The sequence below is a fragment of the Vipera ursinii genome (genome assembly GCF_947247035.1).
Source record: "Vipera ursinii genome assembly, chromosome: 2".
Classification (NCBI taxonomy): domain Eukaryota; kingdom Metazoa; phylum Chordata; class Lepidosauria; order Squamata; family Viperidae; genus Vipera; species Vipera ursinii.
The window spans coordinates 288,271,535-288,285,096 of NC_139513.1; the positions used below are offsets into that span (position 1 = coordinate 288,271,535).

At 44.1% G+C, this 13,562-nt stretch overlaps 1 protein-coding gene across 5 annotated transcripts in view; it reads right to left on the bottom strand.

Annotated features, from left to right (window-relative positions):
- PIK3C3 (phosphatidylinositol 3-kinase catalytic subunit type 3) overlaps positions 1 to 13,562 on the bottom strand; it is a 128,709-nt gene that overhangs the window by 105,703 nt on the left and 9,444 nt on the right. For 3 of the 5 annotated variants that reach the window (XR_014491469.1, XM_083354831.1, XM_083354829.1), the window contains exons 5-7: positions 12,843 to 12,869; positions 5,372 to 5,458; positions 1,297 to 1,392 (exon numbers count right to left, since the gene is read on the bottom strand). Coding sequence is in view for 4 of the 5 variants with exons in the window: in XM_083354831.1 (XP_083210957.1) it covers positions 1,297 to 1,392; positions 5,372 to 5,458; positions 12,843 to 12,869 (210 nt within the window). In the remaining variant the exon portion in view is untranslated. The remainder of the gene's footprint in view (positions 1 to 1,296; positions 1,393 to 5,371; positions 5,459 to 12,842; positions 12,870 to 13,562) is intronic. The other 2 variants (XM_083354830.1, XM_083354832.1) reach the window with 1 other exon arrangement.

Here is a 13,562-nt window from a genome sequence, read left to right on the forward strand (position 1 = left end):
GACAACAAACCCTCCATCCCACCACACTATGTGAACCAACTACACCACACACCGGCCTCCCAAGTCAATTCTGCATAAGATTATGTCCCATTTAAAAGCCTACCAGCCCACGGATAAAAGCTATTTTTCAGCCTGTTGGTACGGCTGAAATGGAAATGGAATTGGAAATGGAATTGTTAATGGAAATGGAATTGAAATGGAATAGAATAGAATAGAATAAATAGAATAGAATAGAATAAAATAGAATAGAATAGAATAGAATAGAATAGAATAGAATAGAATAGAATAGAATAGAATAGAATAGAATAGTAGAAATATAAACATAAACATAAACAGAATTAGAATAGAATAGAATAGAGCTTGGAAGGGACCTTGGAGGTTCAACATCCTGGTTAGGCAGGAAACCCTAGGCCATTTCACACAAATGGTTGTCCAGTCTCTTCTTTAAAATCTGCAGTGTTGGAGCATTCACAGCTTCTGGAGGCAGGTTGTTCCACTGGTTAATTTTCCTAACTGTCAGGAAGTTTCTCCTTAGTTCCAGGTTGCTTCTCTCCTTGATGAGTTTCCATCCGTTGCTTCTTGTCCTAACTTCAGGTGCTTTGGAGAATAGCTTGGCTCCCTCTTCTTTGGGGCAGCCCCTCAAATATTGGAAGACTGCTGTGATGTCTCCCCTTGTCCTTCTCTTCATTAAACTAGACATACCCAATTACAGCAACCGTTCCTTATATGTTTTAGCCTCCAGTCCCCTGATCATTATTGTTGCTCTTCTCTGCACTCTTTCTAGAGTCTCAACATTTTTTTTTTACATTGTGATGACCAAAACTGGATGCAGTATTCCAGGTGTGGCCTTACCAAGGCATTGTAAAGTGGGATTAACACTTCAGGTTTTGATTCTGTCCCTCTGTTAATGCAGCCTAGCACTCTGTTGGCTTTATTGGCAGCTGCAGCACACGGCTGGCTCCTATTTAAGTGATTGTCCACTAGGACTCCAAGATCCCTCTCACAGTTGCTACTATTGAGTGATACCCGCTTGTCTCACAAAGGATGAAAACTAGTATTGCTGAAATATATTTATCAGTATTCAGCTAGAGGAGACAATCGATGTGTATGCATAATACTATGATCTGGGGGGGTTATATTTCACCTCGTGTGCGATCAAAAGTGAAAAGCAGGTGGCTTTATTTGATACTTCGGCTCATTTTTTTTTAGCATTAGATTCTCCCGTGCTGTGCAGCAATACCAGACATTGCTTCAAATCAAGTAGATGAAAATCAACAAGCAGCCAGCATTGCGTACCTTCTCATAGTACACGATGGCGTATTCTTTGTCATCGCATTTGACGCAACGGAACTCAATCATCAAGTACATAAAGTTAGAACTTCGCTTCTCGCTCTGAGAATCAGAAGGAAGGAGAGAGGGGGAAAAAAAAAGCTGGGTGAAGAAGCTCTAACTTGGAACTTTAATTTGCAAAATGAATATAATTCCTGTCAAGATTCATTCGATTGTTTTATCTCGCCTATCCTTCTAGGTCAGGGGTGTCAAACTGAATTTCATTGAGGGCCGCATCAGCATTGCGGTTGCCCTCAGGGTGAGTATCGCCAGGGTGGGCGGGGCCTACTGGGTGGGCGTGGCTAGAGTGTATATAAAGAAATAAATATTATTATTATTATTATTATTATTATTATTATTATTATTATTATTATTATTATTATTATTATTATTATTATTATATTTGTATACCGCCCTTCTCCCGAAGGACTCAGGGTGGTGAACAGGGCAATACATGTTAAAAGACAAGAATACAAAAATTAAAAGAGATTAAACAAGATGCCCCAAATCTATAACAATAAATTAAAATACATAAAAAGCAATAAAACCCAAACCCATCACCCATCAGGCCAGGCCGGCTTGTTCAAGCAGGTAGGTCTTTAGATCGCGCCGGAAGGAGCAAAGGTTGGGCGCCATCCGGAGCTCAACCGGAAGATGGTACCATAAATCCGGCGCGCCCACAGAGAAGGCCCTCCCCCTGGGGTCCACCAGTCGACATTCTTTGACCAGTGGTACCCTGAGGAGGCCCTCTCTGTGGGAGTGCACTGGGCTGAGGGAAGTTGATGCCAGCCGCAGGTGCTCCCTGAGGTATTCCGGACCCATGCCATGAAGGGCTTTGTAGGTCATTACCAGCACCTTGAATCTCACACGGAAGACAACTGGGAGCTAATGCAGCTCGCGGAGCAAGGGCGTAACATGGGAGTATCAGGAAACTCCCAACACAACTCTCGCAGCTGCATTCTGTACCAGTTGGAGCCTCCGAGTGGTCCTCAAGGGCAGCCCCATGTAGAGAGCGTTGCAGTAGTCCAAACGAGAGGTCACGAGCGCATGAGTGACCGTGCGCAAGGCCTCCCGGTCTAGATAGGGCCGCAACTGGCGCACCAGGCGAACCTGGGCGAAGGCCCCCCTAGTCACATTTGCTATATGGTCTTCTAAAGAAAGCTGTGAATCTAGGAGGACTCCCAAGTTGCGAGCCCTATCTACGGCGGGGTAATAACTCACCCCCCATAGAAAGAGATGGAATATTCTGAATATCCCGGTATGCTGGTATGCACAGCCACTCAGTCTTGTCAGGGTTGAGTCGAAGCCTGTTCCTCCCCATCCAGACCCGAACTGCCTCCAGGCAACGGGACATCACGTCGAGGGCATCACTGGGGTGGTTTGGGGTCGAAATGAAAAGCTGGGTATCATCAGCATACTGATGATACCCGACTCCAAAACCACAAATGATCTCATCCAGCGGCTTCATATAGATGATGAACAGGAGAGGCGAGAGGACTGACCCCTGAGGAACTCCACAAGCGAGAGGCCTCGAGGTCGACCTCTGTCCCCCTTTATTGTCAAAGTACATGTGTACATTGAGATTAGCTGAGCCTCCCCCCGTGCTCTCTCCCCCCAACACACAGTGACAACAAACCCTCCATCCTGCCATACCATGTGAACCAACTACACCACACACCGGCCTCCCAAGTCAATTCTGCATAAGATTATGTCCCATTTAAAAGCCTAACAGCCCACGGATAAAAGCTATTTTTCAGCCTGTTGGTACGGCTGGCTATATTCCTGTATCTCCTACCAGATGGTAGTGAGCATAGCACAAGACATTGTGGGCTGTTCCCTGACACCACTGGATGACATCGCCAGGGCTCGTTGCCTTGGAAGCGTGAGGAAGATTCTCAGGGACGACTCACACCCTGGACGGTATCTCTTCAATCTCCTAGGAGAGTAAAGAGATACTGTCCAGGGTGTGAGTCATCCCTGAGAATCTTCCTCACTCTTCCAAGGCAACGAGCCCTGGCGAGGTCATCCAGTGGTGTCAGGGGACAGCCCACAATGTCTTGTCCTGTGCTCACCACCCTCTGTAATACTTTCCTGTCCGCGGCTGTCAGACCAGCATACCAAACCACAATACCATACGAGAGGACGCTCTCTATAGTAGACCGGTAAAAGAGGGTCATAAGCTGTTGTTCTATCCTGTTCTTCCGCAAGACCCTGAGAAAGTGAAGCCTCTGTTGGGCCTTTCTAGCCATCTGGGTTGTGTTAACTTTCCAGGTCAGATCTTCACAGAGGTAGACTCCCAAAAATTTAAAGGAGGAAACTCTCTCTACACAGTCCTCCCCGATGTAAAGTGGGGCAGGTTCCTCCTTTTTTCTCCGGAAGTCTAACACCATCTCTTTCGTCTTGCCGATGTTTAGGTGCAACTTGTTTTTACTACACCATATGGCCTACTGGGTGGGCGTGGCCAGCTCTACATCGTTCGCATCAAGGCTGCCTTTGGGGGCCTGGGCACGAGTGGGAGAGATCTGAGGGTCTCTGGCAGAAGGAGGGTCTCTGGACCAGGGCCAAGGCAGTGGGGGCTTTTCCCTTACTGTTGCCAGGATGGCTTCGCGGGCCACATGAAACCACTTTGCGGGCCACATCCGGCCCCCGGGCCTTGTGTTTGACATGCCTGTTCTACGTGGTGAAGTACATAATACTCCTTTCTCTTCCTGTTTTCCCCACAACAATCACCCTCGGATGTGGGTTGGGCTGAGAGAAGAGACGGACTGGCACAAAGTAACCCAGCTGACTTTCATGGCTAAGGTGGGACTAGAATTCACAGTCTCCTGGTGATTGGCCAAAGTCACCCAGTTGCCTTTCATGGCTAAGGTGGGACTAGAACTTTCAATCAGCCGGTGTTTGGCCCAATGTCACCCAGCCAGCTTTCATGGCTAAGGTGGGACTAGAACTTACAGTCTCCTGGTGATTGGCCCAAAGTCATCCAGCCAGCTTTCATGCCTAGGGCAGAACTAGAACTCACAGTCTCCTAATAATTGACCCAAAGTCACACAAAGCTGGCTAAGAAATCACAGTCTTCTGGTGATTGGCCTAAAGCAGGGGTCTTCAAACTTGGCCCTTTTATGACTTGTGGACTTCAATTCCCAGAATTCCTCAGCCAGGCATGCTGGCTGAGGAATTCTGGGAGTTGAAGTCTACAAGTCATAAAAGGGCCAGGTTGGAAGAGCCCTGGCCTAAAGTCACCAAATCAGCTTTCCTGACTAAGGCAAGACGAGAACTCAACAGTCTCCAGGTTTCTAGGTGGGCACCTTAACCACTAGGCCAGGGGTAGGCAACCTCGGCTCTTTTATGACTCATGGACTTCAACTCCCAGAATTCCTGAGTCAGCGCTGACTCATGAATTCTGGGAGTTGAAGTCCATGAGTCATAAAAGAGCCGAGGTTGCCTACCCCTGCATTAGGCCAAACTGGCTCTCAACAGTGACATAGCGATGGTTTCCTATTAACCCCTGCCATCTTTTTGGAACACCCTTACAGAGTGAATTTCTGGTCTACAACGCGGTCCTTTCAGAGGTTCCAAGAAGATTCCACACCCTTTTGCACTTGATTTCAAGGGACCCTGTGGGCACAGATAAACCCCTCAATGGCCTCAATGGGGCTCAGAGAGAGTACTAATGACCAGGTGACTGCAAAGAACGGTGTTCCTTCCATTCACCACCACCACCACCACTCTGCCAGAATCCGTGAAGCCAAACACCTTCAAGGAAAAAAACAAAGGAAGTCCAGTTGCCTTTTTGGGGGGAAAAACACTTTTGAGGCACCCCTCTAGATCCTTCTGATGTTACCCAGAGGCCAAATATCAACATGACCTCATCCTTTCTCTGTCCCAAATGACACCATCACCTTAAGAGGACTGACGGGGGAGGGAGATGGGAATGAAAACGGAAGGACGTCCAAGAGACTTCCCTGAAGATCCAGCCCCTAGTTTGTCCACCACTGTTCCCAAATTGGCCATGCTCCAAAACTCATCAAAGCCCATGACGTACCTCATTGATCATTTCAATTTCTCGGAAGGTCAACCTATCCAGCCAATCGACTTTAACCATGTGGCCCTGCCGGTGAGATTTGGTGAGCTGGAAGGAAAAGGTGGAAGGCGGTTATTTAGCTGGACAGAAGGAAGTTGCCATGTTGAAGATATTACACACATGCATATGTGTGTGCGTATATTCTCAATGATTCTGTCTTGCTATTTAGCTACCTATCTACATATCTACCTACCCATCTATGTACTATATATCTGTTTACCTATCTACCTTCATATCTACCTACCTATGCACCAATCTACCTACATATCTACTTACCTATCTACCTTATCTACCTATCTACGTACTGATATACCACTTATCTACTTATCTACCTACCTGCTTATTTATGTACTGGTACCTACCTTCATATTTATCTACCTATCTACCTACATATCTATCTACCTAGATTTCTACCTACATATCTACCTAGATATCTACTACCTACCTACGTCTGTCTGTCTGTCTCTCTATCTCTCTATCTCTCTATCTCTCTCTCTCTCTATCTATCTATCTGTGTGTGTCTATCTCCCTATCTATCCTTTATATCTATATCCATTTCTATATCTACACCTATCTATCTATCTATCTATCTATCTATCTATCTATCTATCTATCTATCTATCTATCATCTATCTATCGATCTATCATCTATCTATCATCTATCTATCGATCTATCTATCTATCTATCTATCTATCTATCTATCCATCCATCCATCCATCCATCATCCATCATCTATTTACCTCTATCATCTGACACCTATTATTAATCTATCATCCATCTATCATCCATCCATCTATACATATCCATGGTGGTACAGTGGTTAGAATGAAATATTGCAGGCTAACTCTGCATTCCATTGCCAGCAGTTTGATCCTGAGTGACTTGAGTTTGACTCAGCCTTCCATCCTTCCGAGGTTGGTAAAATGAGGACCCAGATTGTTGGGGGAAAGTTGTTGACTCTGTAAACCACTTAGAGAGGGCTGTAAAGCACTCTGAAGTGGCACATAAGTGCTATTGCTAGAGTGTTGCACCAGTTCCTGTCGCCACCCCTTGCCATAATTCAATGCACCTTCATCAAGGCAATTAAGCATTTCAGATGATGTCAAACTAAACAAAATTTCACTCCCCGGGGCAATACCTGTTTCATCTTCCAGGGAAAACAAAGAACAGCCACTTGACCCAACCCTTTGTGTGGCCTTCCATTCCCAGAATGCCTCAGCCTCCAGGTTTGGACTTCGGCTCCCAGAATTCTTCAATCACCATGTGTCAGGCCAAAATCAAGAACGACAGCTGATCATTCTTCCAAAGGGAGTCCTTTATCGTTTCACACTTATAGACCAAATCTTGCAAGACGGAAGTCTCCACTATCTGCATCTACAATGCACTCTGGGAACTATTAGGGAGGAGCTGTCTTCACCCTCTTTCTCTCCCACATGGTATCTGGGGGAGGGGTGTTGCCTCTTACTCCCCTGAAATGCAGCCCCTCTCTCCTGGGGTTCCAGACTACCTAAACTTCCACCACAGAAAGTGAAAGTGAAAGTGAAAGCAAAACAAAAAATGTTGGCAAAGATCAGGTGCAGCCCTTTTCTTTCCAGCTTCGCCTCCTCATCTTTCTGGCTTCAGCTCCTTCAAAGAGCTCAAGTAGCATCCACAAGGATCTCCCCTCATTTCATCCCAACAACAGTCATCATTTGAGCTGAGTCATGATGGTGATGATGATGATGATGATGTTCATGATGATGATGGTGATGACAACCAACCCAAAGTCATCCAGGGAATTTCCATGGACAAGGATGGATTAGAACAGGGTTCTCCAGACTTGGCAAGTTTGTGGACTTCAATTCCCAGAATTCCCCAGCCAGCACAGCTAGCTGAGGAATTCTGGGAGTTGAAGTCCCAAAGCCTTAAAGTTACCAAGAGCCTTGGATTAGAACATAAGTCTCTTGGTTCTTAATCCAATAATTTTACCATTACACTATGTGGATTCTCACTTGGACCTCATTCAAAGTCATAGAGTTTGAAGAAACTGGACTAAAAGGTCATGCTTCTCTTTTATCTTCAGGCCGTGGGGTTGTGTTTGTGTAACCGGACCACAATCCAACCAACTATATTTTAGCTTTGGGGCCAGTTTATTTGAAGGAGCATATTTTCCCAGTTTCATCTACCCAACGTCCCCAGAGCAAGGAAACAGAGTAGGTTAAGGATCCCTTCTCTCAAAGAGGTCCATCTAGTTAGAACCAAGAAGAAACTAATCAAGGAGAAAAGCAAACCTAGAATTAACAGTGAGAACAATTAACCAGTGGAACAACCTTCCTCCAGAAGTTGTGAATGCTCTAATACTGGATGTTTTTTTTTTTAAGAAGAGACTGGACAACCACTTGTTTGAAATGACATAGGGTCTCCAACTTGAAGGGGTTGGACTGGAGGACCACCAAGGTCTCTTCTAAACCTGTTCTATGTTCTAGTTTCCTGGCTGAGCAGCGGATTAGACTAGGTTCCTTCCCATTCTGTTATTTTACTCTAAGGGCTTTCTCTGTGGTGGCTCCCTTCCTGTGGAATATTATCTCTGTGGAGATACAACTGACCTTCAACTTAATACTCTTTCAAAAGGCCCTGAAGACATGATTTTAGCATGGTGGTTGTTGTTGTTGTTATATTGAAGTAGGGATTTATTAGGTTTTGTATCTGGGTTTTATTTCTGTAAACTGCCATATACATCAATAAATAGTATTATTTATTAATATTATTACTCAATAATAAATACAAAAACCACAAAATGTGTCTTGTAGGAATCCAGCCTACAATGCTTTCTTCACAGTTCGCTATTTACAAACTCAGAAAATTGAGTAAAACCAAGCTGACTCTACTTTTAGCATAAGTAAACGATGGGTTCTGTGAACGCCACCCGGAAACAATTTAGCGATGAAGGTTGCATGTGTCTAGGTCAGGGGTAGGCAACCTTGGCTCTTTTATGACTCGTGGACTTCAACTCCCAGAATTCCTGAGCCAGCATGGCTCAGCTTGGAAACCTCTCCCTTTCCCACAGCATGGCTGGCTCAGGAATTCTGGGAGTTGAAGTCCACGAGTCATAAAAGAGCCAAGGTTGCCTACCCCTGGTCTAGGTGTATGGGTGCTTTTCCCACTAAGTCTTAAGATTGCTCAGTGCAGTTTTGAAAATTAGCTTGGTTGATAAAGATTGGCAGCATAATCTGCTAGCGTTCCATGTTGGAAGAAAAAAAGGAAAGATAAATCAGAACTGCACTAATAGGGAAAGAAAGAGAATAACAGAGTTGGAAGGGACCTTGGAGGTCTTCTAGTCCAACCCCCTGCTCAAGCAGAAAATCCTATACCATTCCAGACAAATGGCTGTCCAGTCTCTTCTTAAAAACTTCCAGTGTTGGAGCATTCACCGCTTCTGGAGGGAGGTTGTTCCACTGGTTAATTGTTCTAACTATCAGGAAGTTTCTCTTTAGTTCTAGGTTGCTTCTCTCCATGATTAGGTTCCATCTGTTGCTTCTTATCCTGCCTTCAGGTGCTTTGGAGAACAGCTTGACTCCCTCTTCTTTGGGGCAGGCCCTGAGATACTGGAACACTGCTATCATGTCACCCCTAGTCCTTCTTTTCTCCAGAATGGCCTTGTTGATTCTTCCTTCTCTGTGACAGTAGTACTGGAAGACGGTTATCCTATCCCCGCCAATCCTTCTCTTCATTAGATTGGACATGCCTAGTTCCCTCCATCTTTCATCATCTGGTTTAGCCTCCAGACCCCTGACCATCCTGGTTGCTCTTCTCTGTATACTTTCTAAGGCAGGGATCTTCAAACGTGGCCCTCTTATGACTTGTGGACTTCAACTTCCAGAATTCCTCAGCCAGCATGTTCTCTCCTTGATTAGTTTCCATCCGTTGCTTCTTCTCCTGCCTTCGGGTGCTTTGGAGAATAGCTTGACTCCCTCTTCTTTGGGGCAGCCCCTCAAACATTGGAAGACTGCTATCATGTCATCACTAGTCCTTTTTTCCCCCCCTCTAGACTAGATATACCCAATTGATGCAACTTCCCCACAAGGGAACGTTTTCTTGTGACAATAAGGCAACCTTGGCTCTTTTATGACTCATGGACTTCAACTCCCAGAATTCCTGAGCCAGCATGGGGGGAACGTTGGCTCCTTCATGGCTTGTGGACTTCAACTCCAAGAATTCCTGAGCCAGCCATGCTATGGGGAAAGGGAGAGGTTTCCAAGCTGAGCCATGCTGGCTCAGGAATTCTGGGAGTTGAAGTCCACGAGTCATGAAGGGGCCATAGTTTCCCCATGCTGACTCAGGAATTCTGGGAGTTGAAGTCCACGAGTCATGAAGGGGCCATAGTTTCCCCATGCTGACTCAGGAATTCTGGGAGTTGAAGTCCATGAGTCATAAAAGAGCCAAGGTTGCCTTATTGGGATTAACCTGGTCATAGACTGGGCGCACCAATGTGTAAAAGCCTGCAGAATTGTTCCTTTCCATCATTGCATCTCAACACGGCTGCTTTTCACACAGCTTTTTTTTTTTTTTGTACTTTTCAAAACTCGTCAAGACTCAGAAAAAAACTAGAAAGTACCAACAAAGGATCGAGCATGCAAAATTTCTCAGAGGATCGAACAGAAAGCTTTAAAATTAGTACATGGAATAAACCTTCCACACAACAACCTCATTGGGGATACTGGTCCATACCAAAATGGGGAAAAAAGTCATTCCAAAAAGGGACACTTAAAAAACAAACAAACCACAGGATGGCAACATTAAACTTTGCCGCACAAAGTTTTTAGTTGGGAAGTTAAAATTGAAGAAATCCAGCAGAAACCATAAGCAGAAATCCATTAAATTAATCTTGCTATGCTTTCAGGCGTCGCAACAGATTGTGGAGGGATTGTTAGAAATGCATTTTGTAAAGTTCACCCAAATAATCCCATGCTTCATGCATATTCTCCAAAATATGGGGATATTGAGTTTTGTGCCTTCTAAGCCATCAGATGAGATAAAATAGGTGTTACCTTCAAGGTATTAAAGGTCTAATATGACCCCAAAGTGGAAAAGGTTAACCATTTAAGCCAATTATTGCTTTACTGTTGGGTTTACTCAATGTGTTTAACGCGATCCCTATATTTGTTTGCATATTGTGGAATGTTGCATATTGTGGAATACACATACACACACACACAAATACATATATACATGTGTGTGTTTGTGTGTAATAAAAATATTAATAATAATAATAATGTTGGAAGGGACCTTGGAGGTAATCTAGCCCAACCCCCTGCTCAGGCAGGAAACCCTATACCATTTCAGACAAATAGCTGTCCAGGCTCTTCTTAAAAACTTCCAGTGTTGGAGCATTCACAGCTTCTGGAGGCAGGTTGTTCCACTGGTTAATTGTTCTAACTGTCAGGAAGTTTCTCCTTAGTTCTAGGTTGCTTCTCTCCTTGGTTAGTTTCCATCCGTTGCTTCTTGTCCTGCCTTCAGGTGCTTTGGAGAACAGCTTGACTCCCTCTTCTTTGGGGCAGCCCCTGAGATACTGGAACACTGCTATCATGTCCCCCCTCGCCATTCTCTTCCTTAAACTAGACATGCCCAATTCCAGCAACCATTCCTTATATGTTTTAGCCTCCAGTCCTGTAATCATCTTTGTTGCTCTTCTCTGCACTCTTTCCAGAGTCTCAACATCTTTTTTTACATCATGATGACCAAAACTGGATGCAGTTTTGGTAAGTGTGGCCTTACCAAGGCATTGTAAAGTGGTATTAACACTTCACGTGATCTCGATTCTATCCTTCTGTTAATGCAGCCTAGCACTGTGTTGGCTTTTTTGGCAGCTGCAACACACAACTGGCTCATATTTAAGTGATTGTCTAGGACTCCGAGATGCCTCTCACAGTTGCTGCTATTGAGCAAGTTACCACCTATATACTATACTATACTATACTATACTATACTATACTATACTATACTATACTATACTATACATATATGTATAAATTTCCCTGAATTAACCAGGGGAGGTTAATTATGCTAACCCATTAAAAAATTAACAATGGTTGACCTTCATCAAAGTTAGTGTGCCCTGTAACTATAATTGCTCTGTCTTCATCAGATCTGATTAAGTTTGTTATGAGATACACACACACTCCCCAATCTGCACCTTGACATTTTTATACTATGCTGACCTTATCAAAAAAGGTCCATAATTAAATGGAAACCCAGCCACGGTTGCCTTTTGTTGTGTTTTATTAAATATTTCCACTGAACTGGAGACAAATGAAAGAAGTGCCCAAGTTTTATATCTTAATCCTTATGAATATGAAAATGATATGTGGGATCATTGGAGACAAATCTTGCCCCTGTAAATGAGTAAGCCATAATATCTCTCTGATGCTATTACAGAACACCAAAATCTGAGCTGAGCTTAGAGGGAGATTCACCATGATAAATGAGACACTAATTATGACTAAGTCTTATTTGTTCCAGCAAACAGCTATAGAAATGAAATAACTAAATAAAAATGAACAAAAATAACTAGTCAACTATGGCTGCCTATAAAGGCTAAGAAGAGTCTTCCTTGGCTACTAATTGAAGGGGCAATCACTAGGAAATACCAAGGCTGTAATCTAAAATTTCCACTCTGTTAAGAATTGTGCATGGCTGCAGCTACAAAGAGCCAAATGTATCTAGTTTTTACATGCTTTAGGCCAGGGGTCTTCAAACTTGGCCCTTTCATGACTGGTGGACTTCAACTCCCAGAATTCCTCAGTCAGCCATTTTGATAAAACTGCGGGCTTGGATCCAGACCAGGGGTCCTTCAAACTTGGCCCTTTTATGACTGGTGGACTTCAAATCTCAGAATTCTTCAGTCGGCCATTTTGATGAAACTGTTGGCTTGGATCCAGACCAGGGGTCTTCATACTTGGCCCTTTTGTGACTTGTGACCAGGCTGGCTGAGGAATTCTGGGAGTTGAAGTCCACAAGTCATAAAAGGGCCATGTTTGAAGACCCCTGATTTATATCAATGCATCTATTCTATTGTCAAAACCTGCATTCTGGGGGGGGGACCCTCCATGACTAAAACCTGGAATGTCAGACTGGATTTGGACCCCAACTTAAAACTATGATATGCCATCATTGGCTTAGCACAATATGTATTCTTCATCACTGTGGATTGTGAATCATGGTTTAAAGCTTGTTATGTCACCTATGTGGCTAAACCACAGTTTAGCCCAATGCTAAAACCCCTACTAGGAAGCTCAGGAGAGTTAGCAGTTGCTATACGAGCAAAGTGGCATATGAACAAACTGAAGAAAACTTTTTAAAGATTAGGATGTTAGTCCTCAGGAACTTGCAACCATGTGCTTTTTTCCCCCCCAAAGATTGGTGCCAACAAGCCATGGTTTCCTTGATACTTACTTCCTCCAAATGTTCCTCGCCTGAGGCCTACATTGAAAAACAAAAACAAAAAACCTATCTGTTAGCTGCAGATCTCAGAAAGGCATCTGAGATCTTGATCCATCCTTGAATCCTCTGTTCTTCCGGGAAATGCTACTTTGGTTTAAGGTGTCACAAGGTTTAGCAACGTGGTTAACCTTAGCCAGAAGGACGTGGAAAGCAGAAAACGGGTTAACTTTCCCAATCTGCTGCAAGAGTTATCCCAAGAAGAACAGGGTCACGAGAGAAACGAGGAACAGATCCAAAGATGAAAGTGGGTGAAGAAATGTAAGGGGTAAGAATGGGAGAAGGCGACAAAACCTTCTCGGATAAGCAGGAAGCAAAATCTAAGAGGTCTCCCCTCCCAGGAACATGGGATAGGAACATGGGAATATCGTGTTCCTATCACTACAAAAGGTAGCATAGAATAGGGCTGTCCAACTTTGGCACCTGCAAGACCTGTAGACTTCAACTCCCAGAATTCCTTAGCCAGCCATGTTGGCTGATGAATTCTGGGGATTGAAGTCTACAAGTCTTAAAAGTTGTCAAAACTGGGCATCCTTGGCTGAGGTGGTCTGCAAGAAGACCTACATTTATATGGGCATCTAGCATTAACTGGCCCAAAGAGACGCCATTCATCATAAAACTATCCATATTTTGAGTTTCAATAGAGAGAGATAAAGCTTCCTGTCTTTTCCTCTC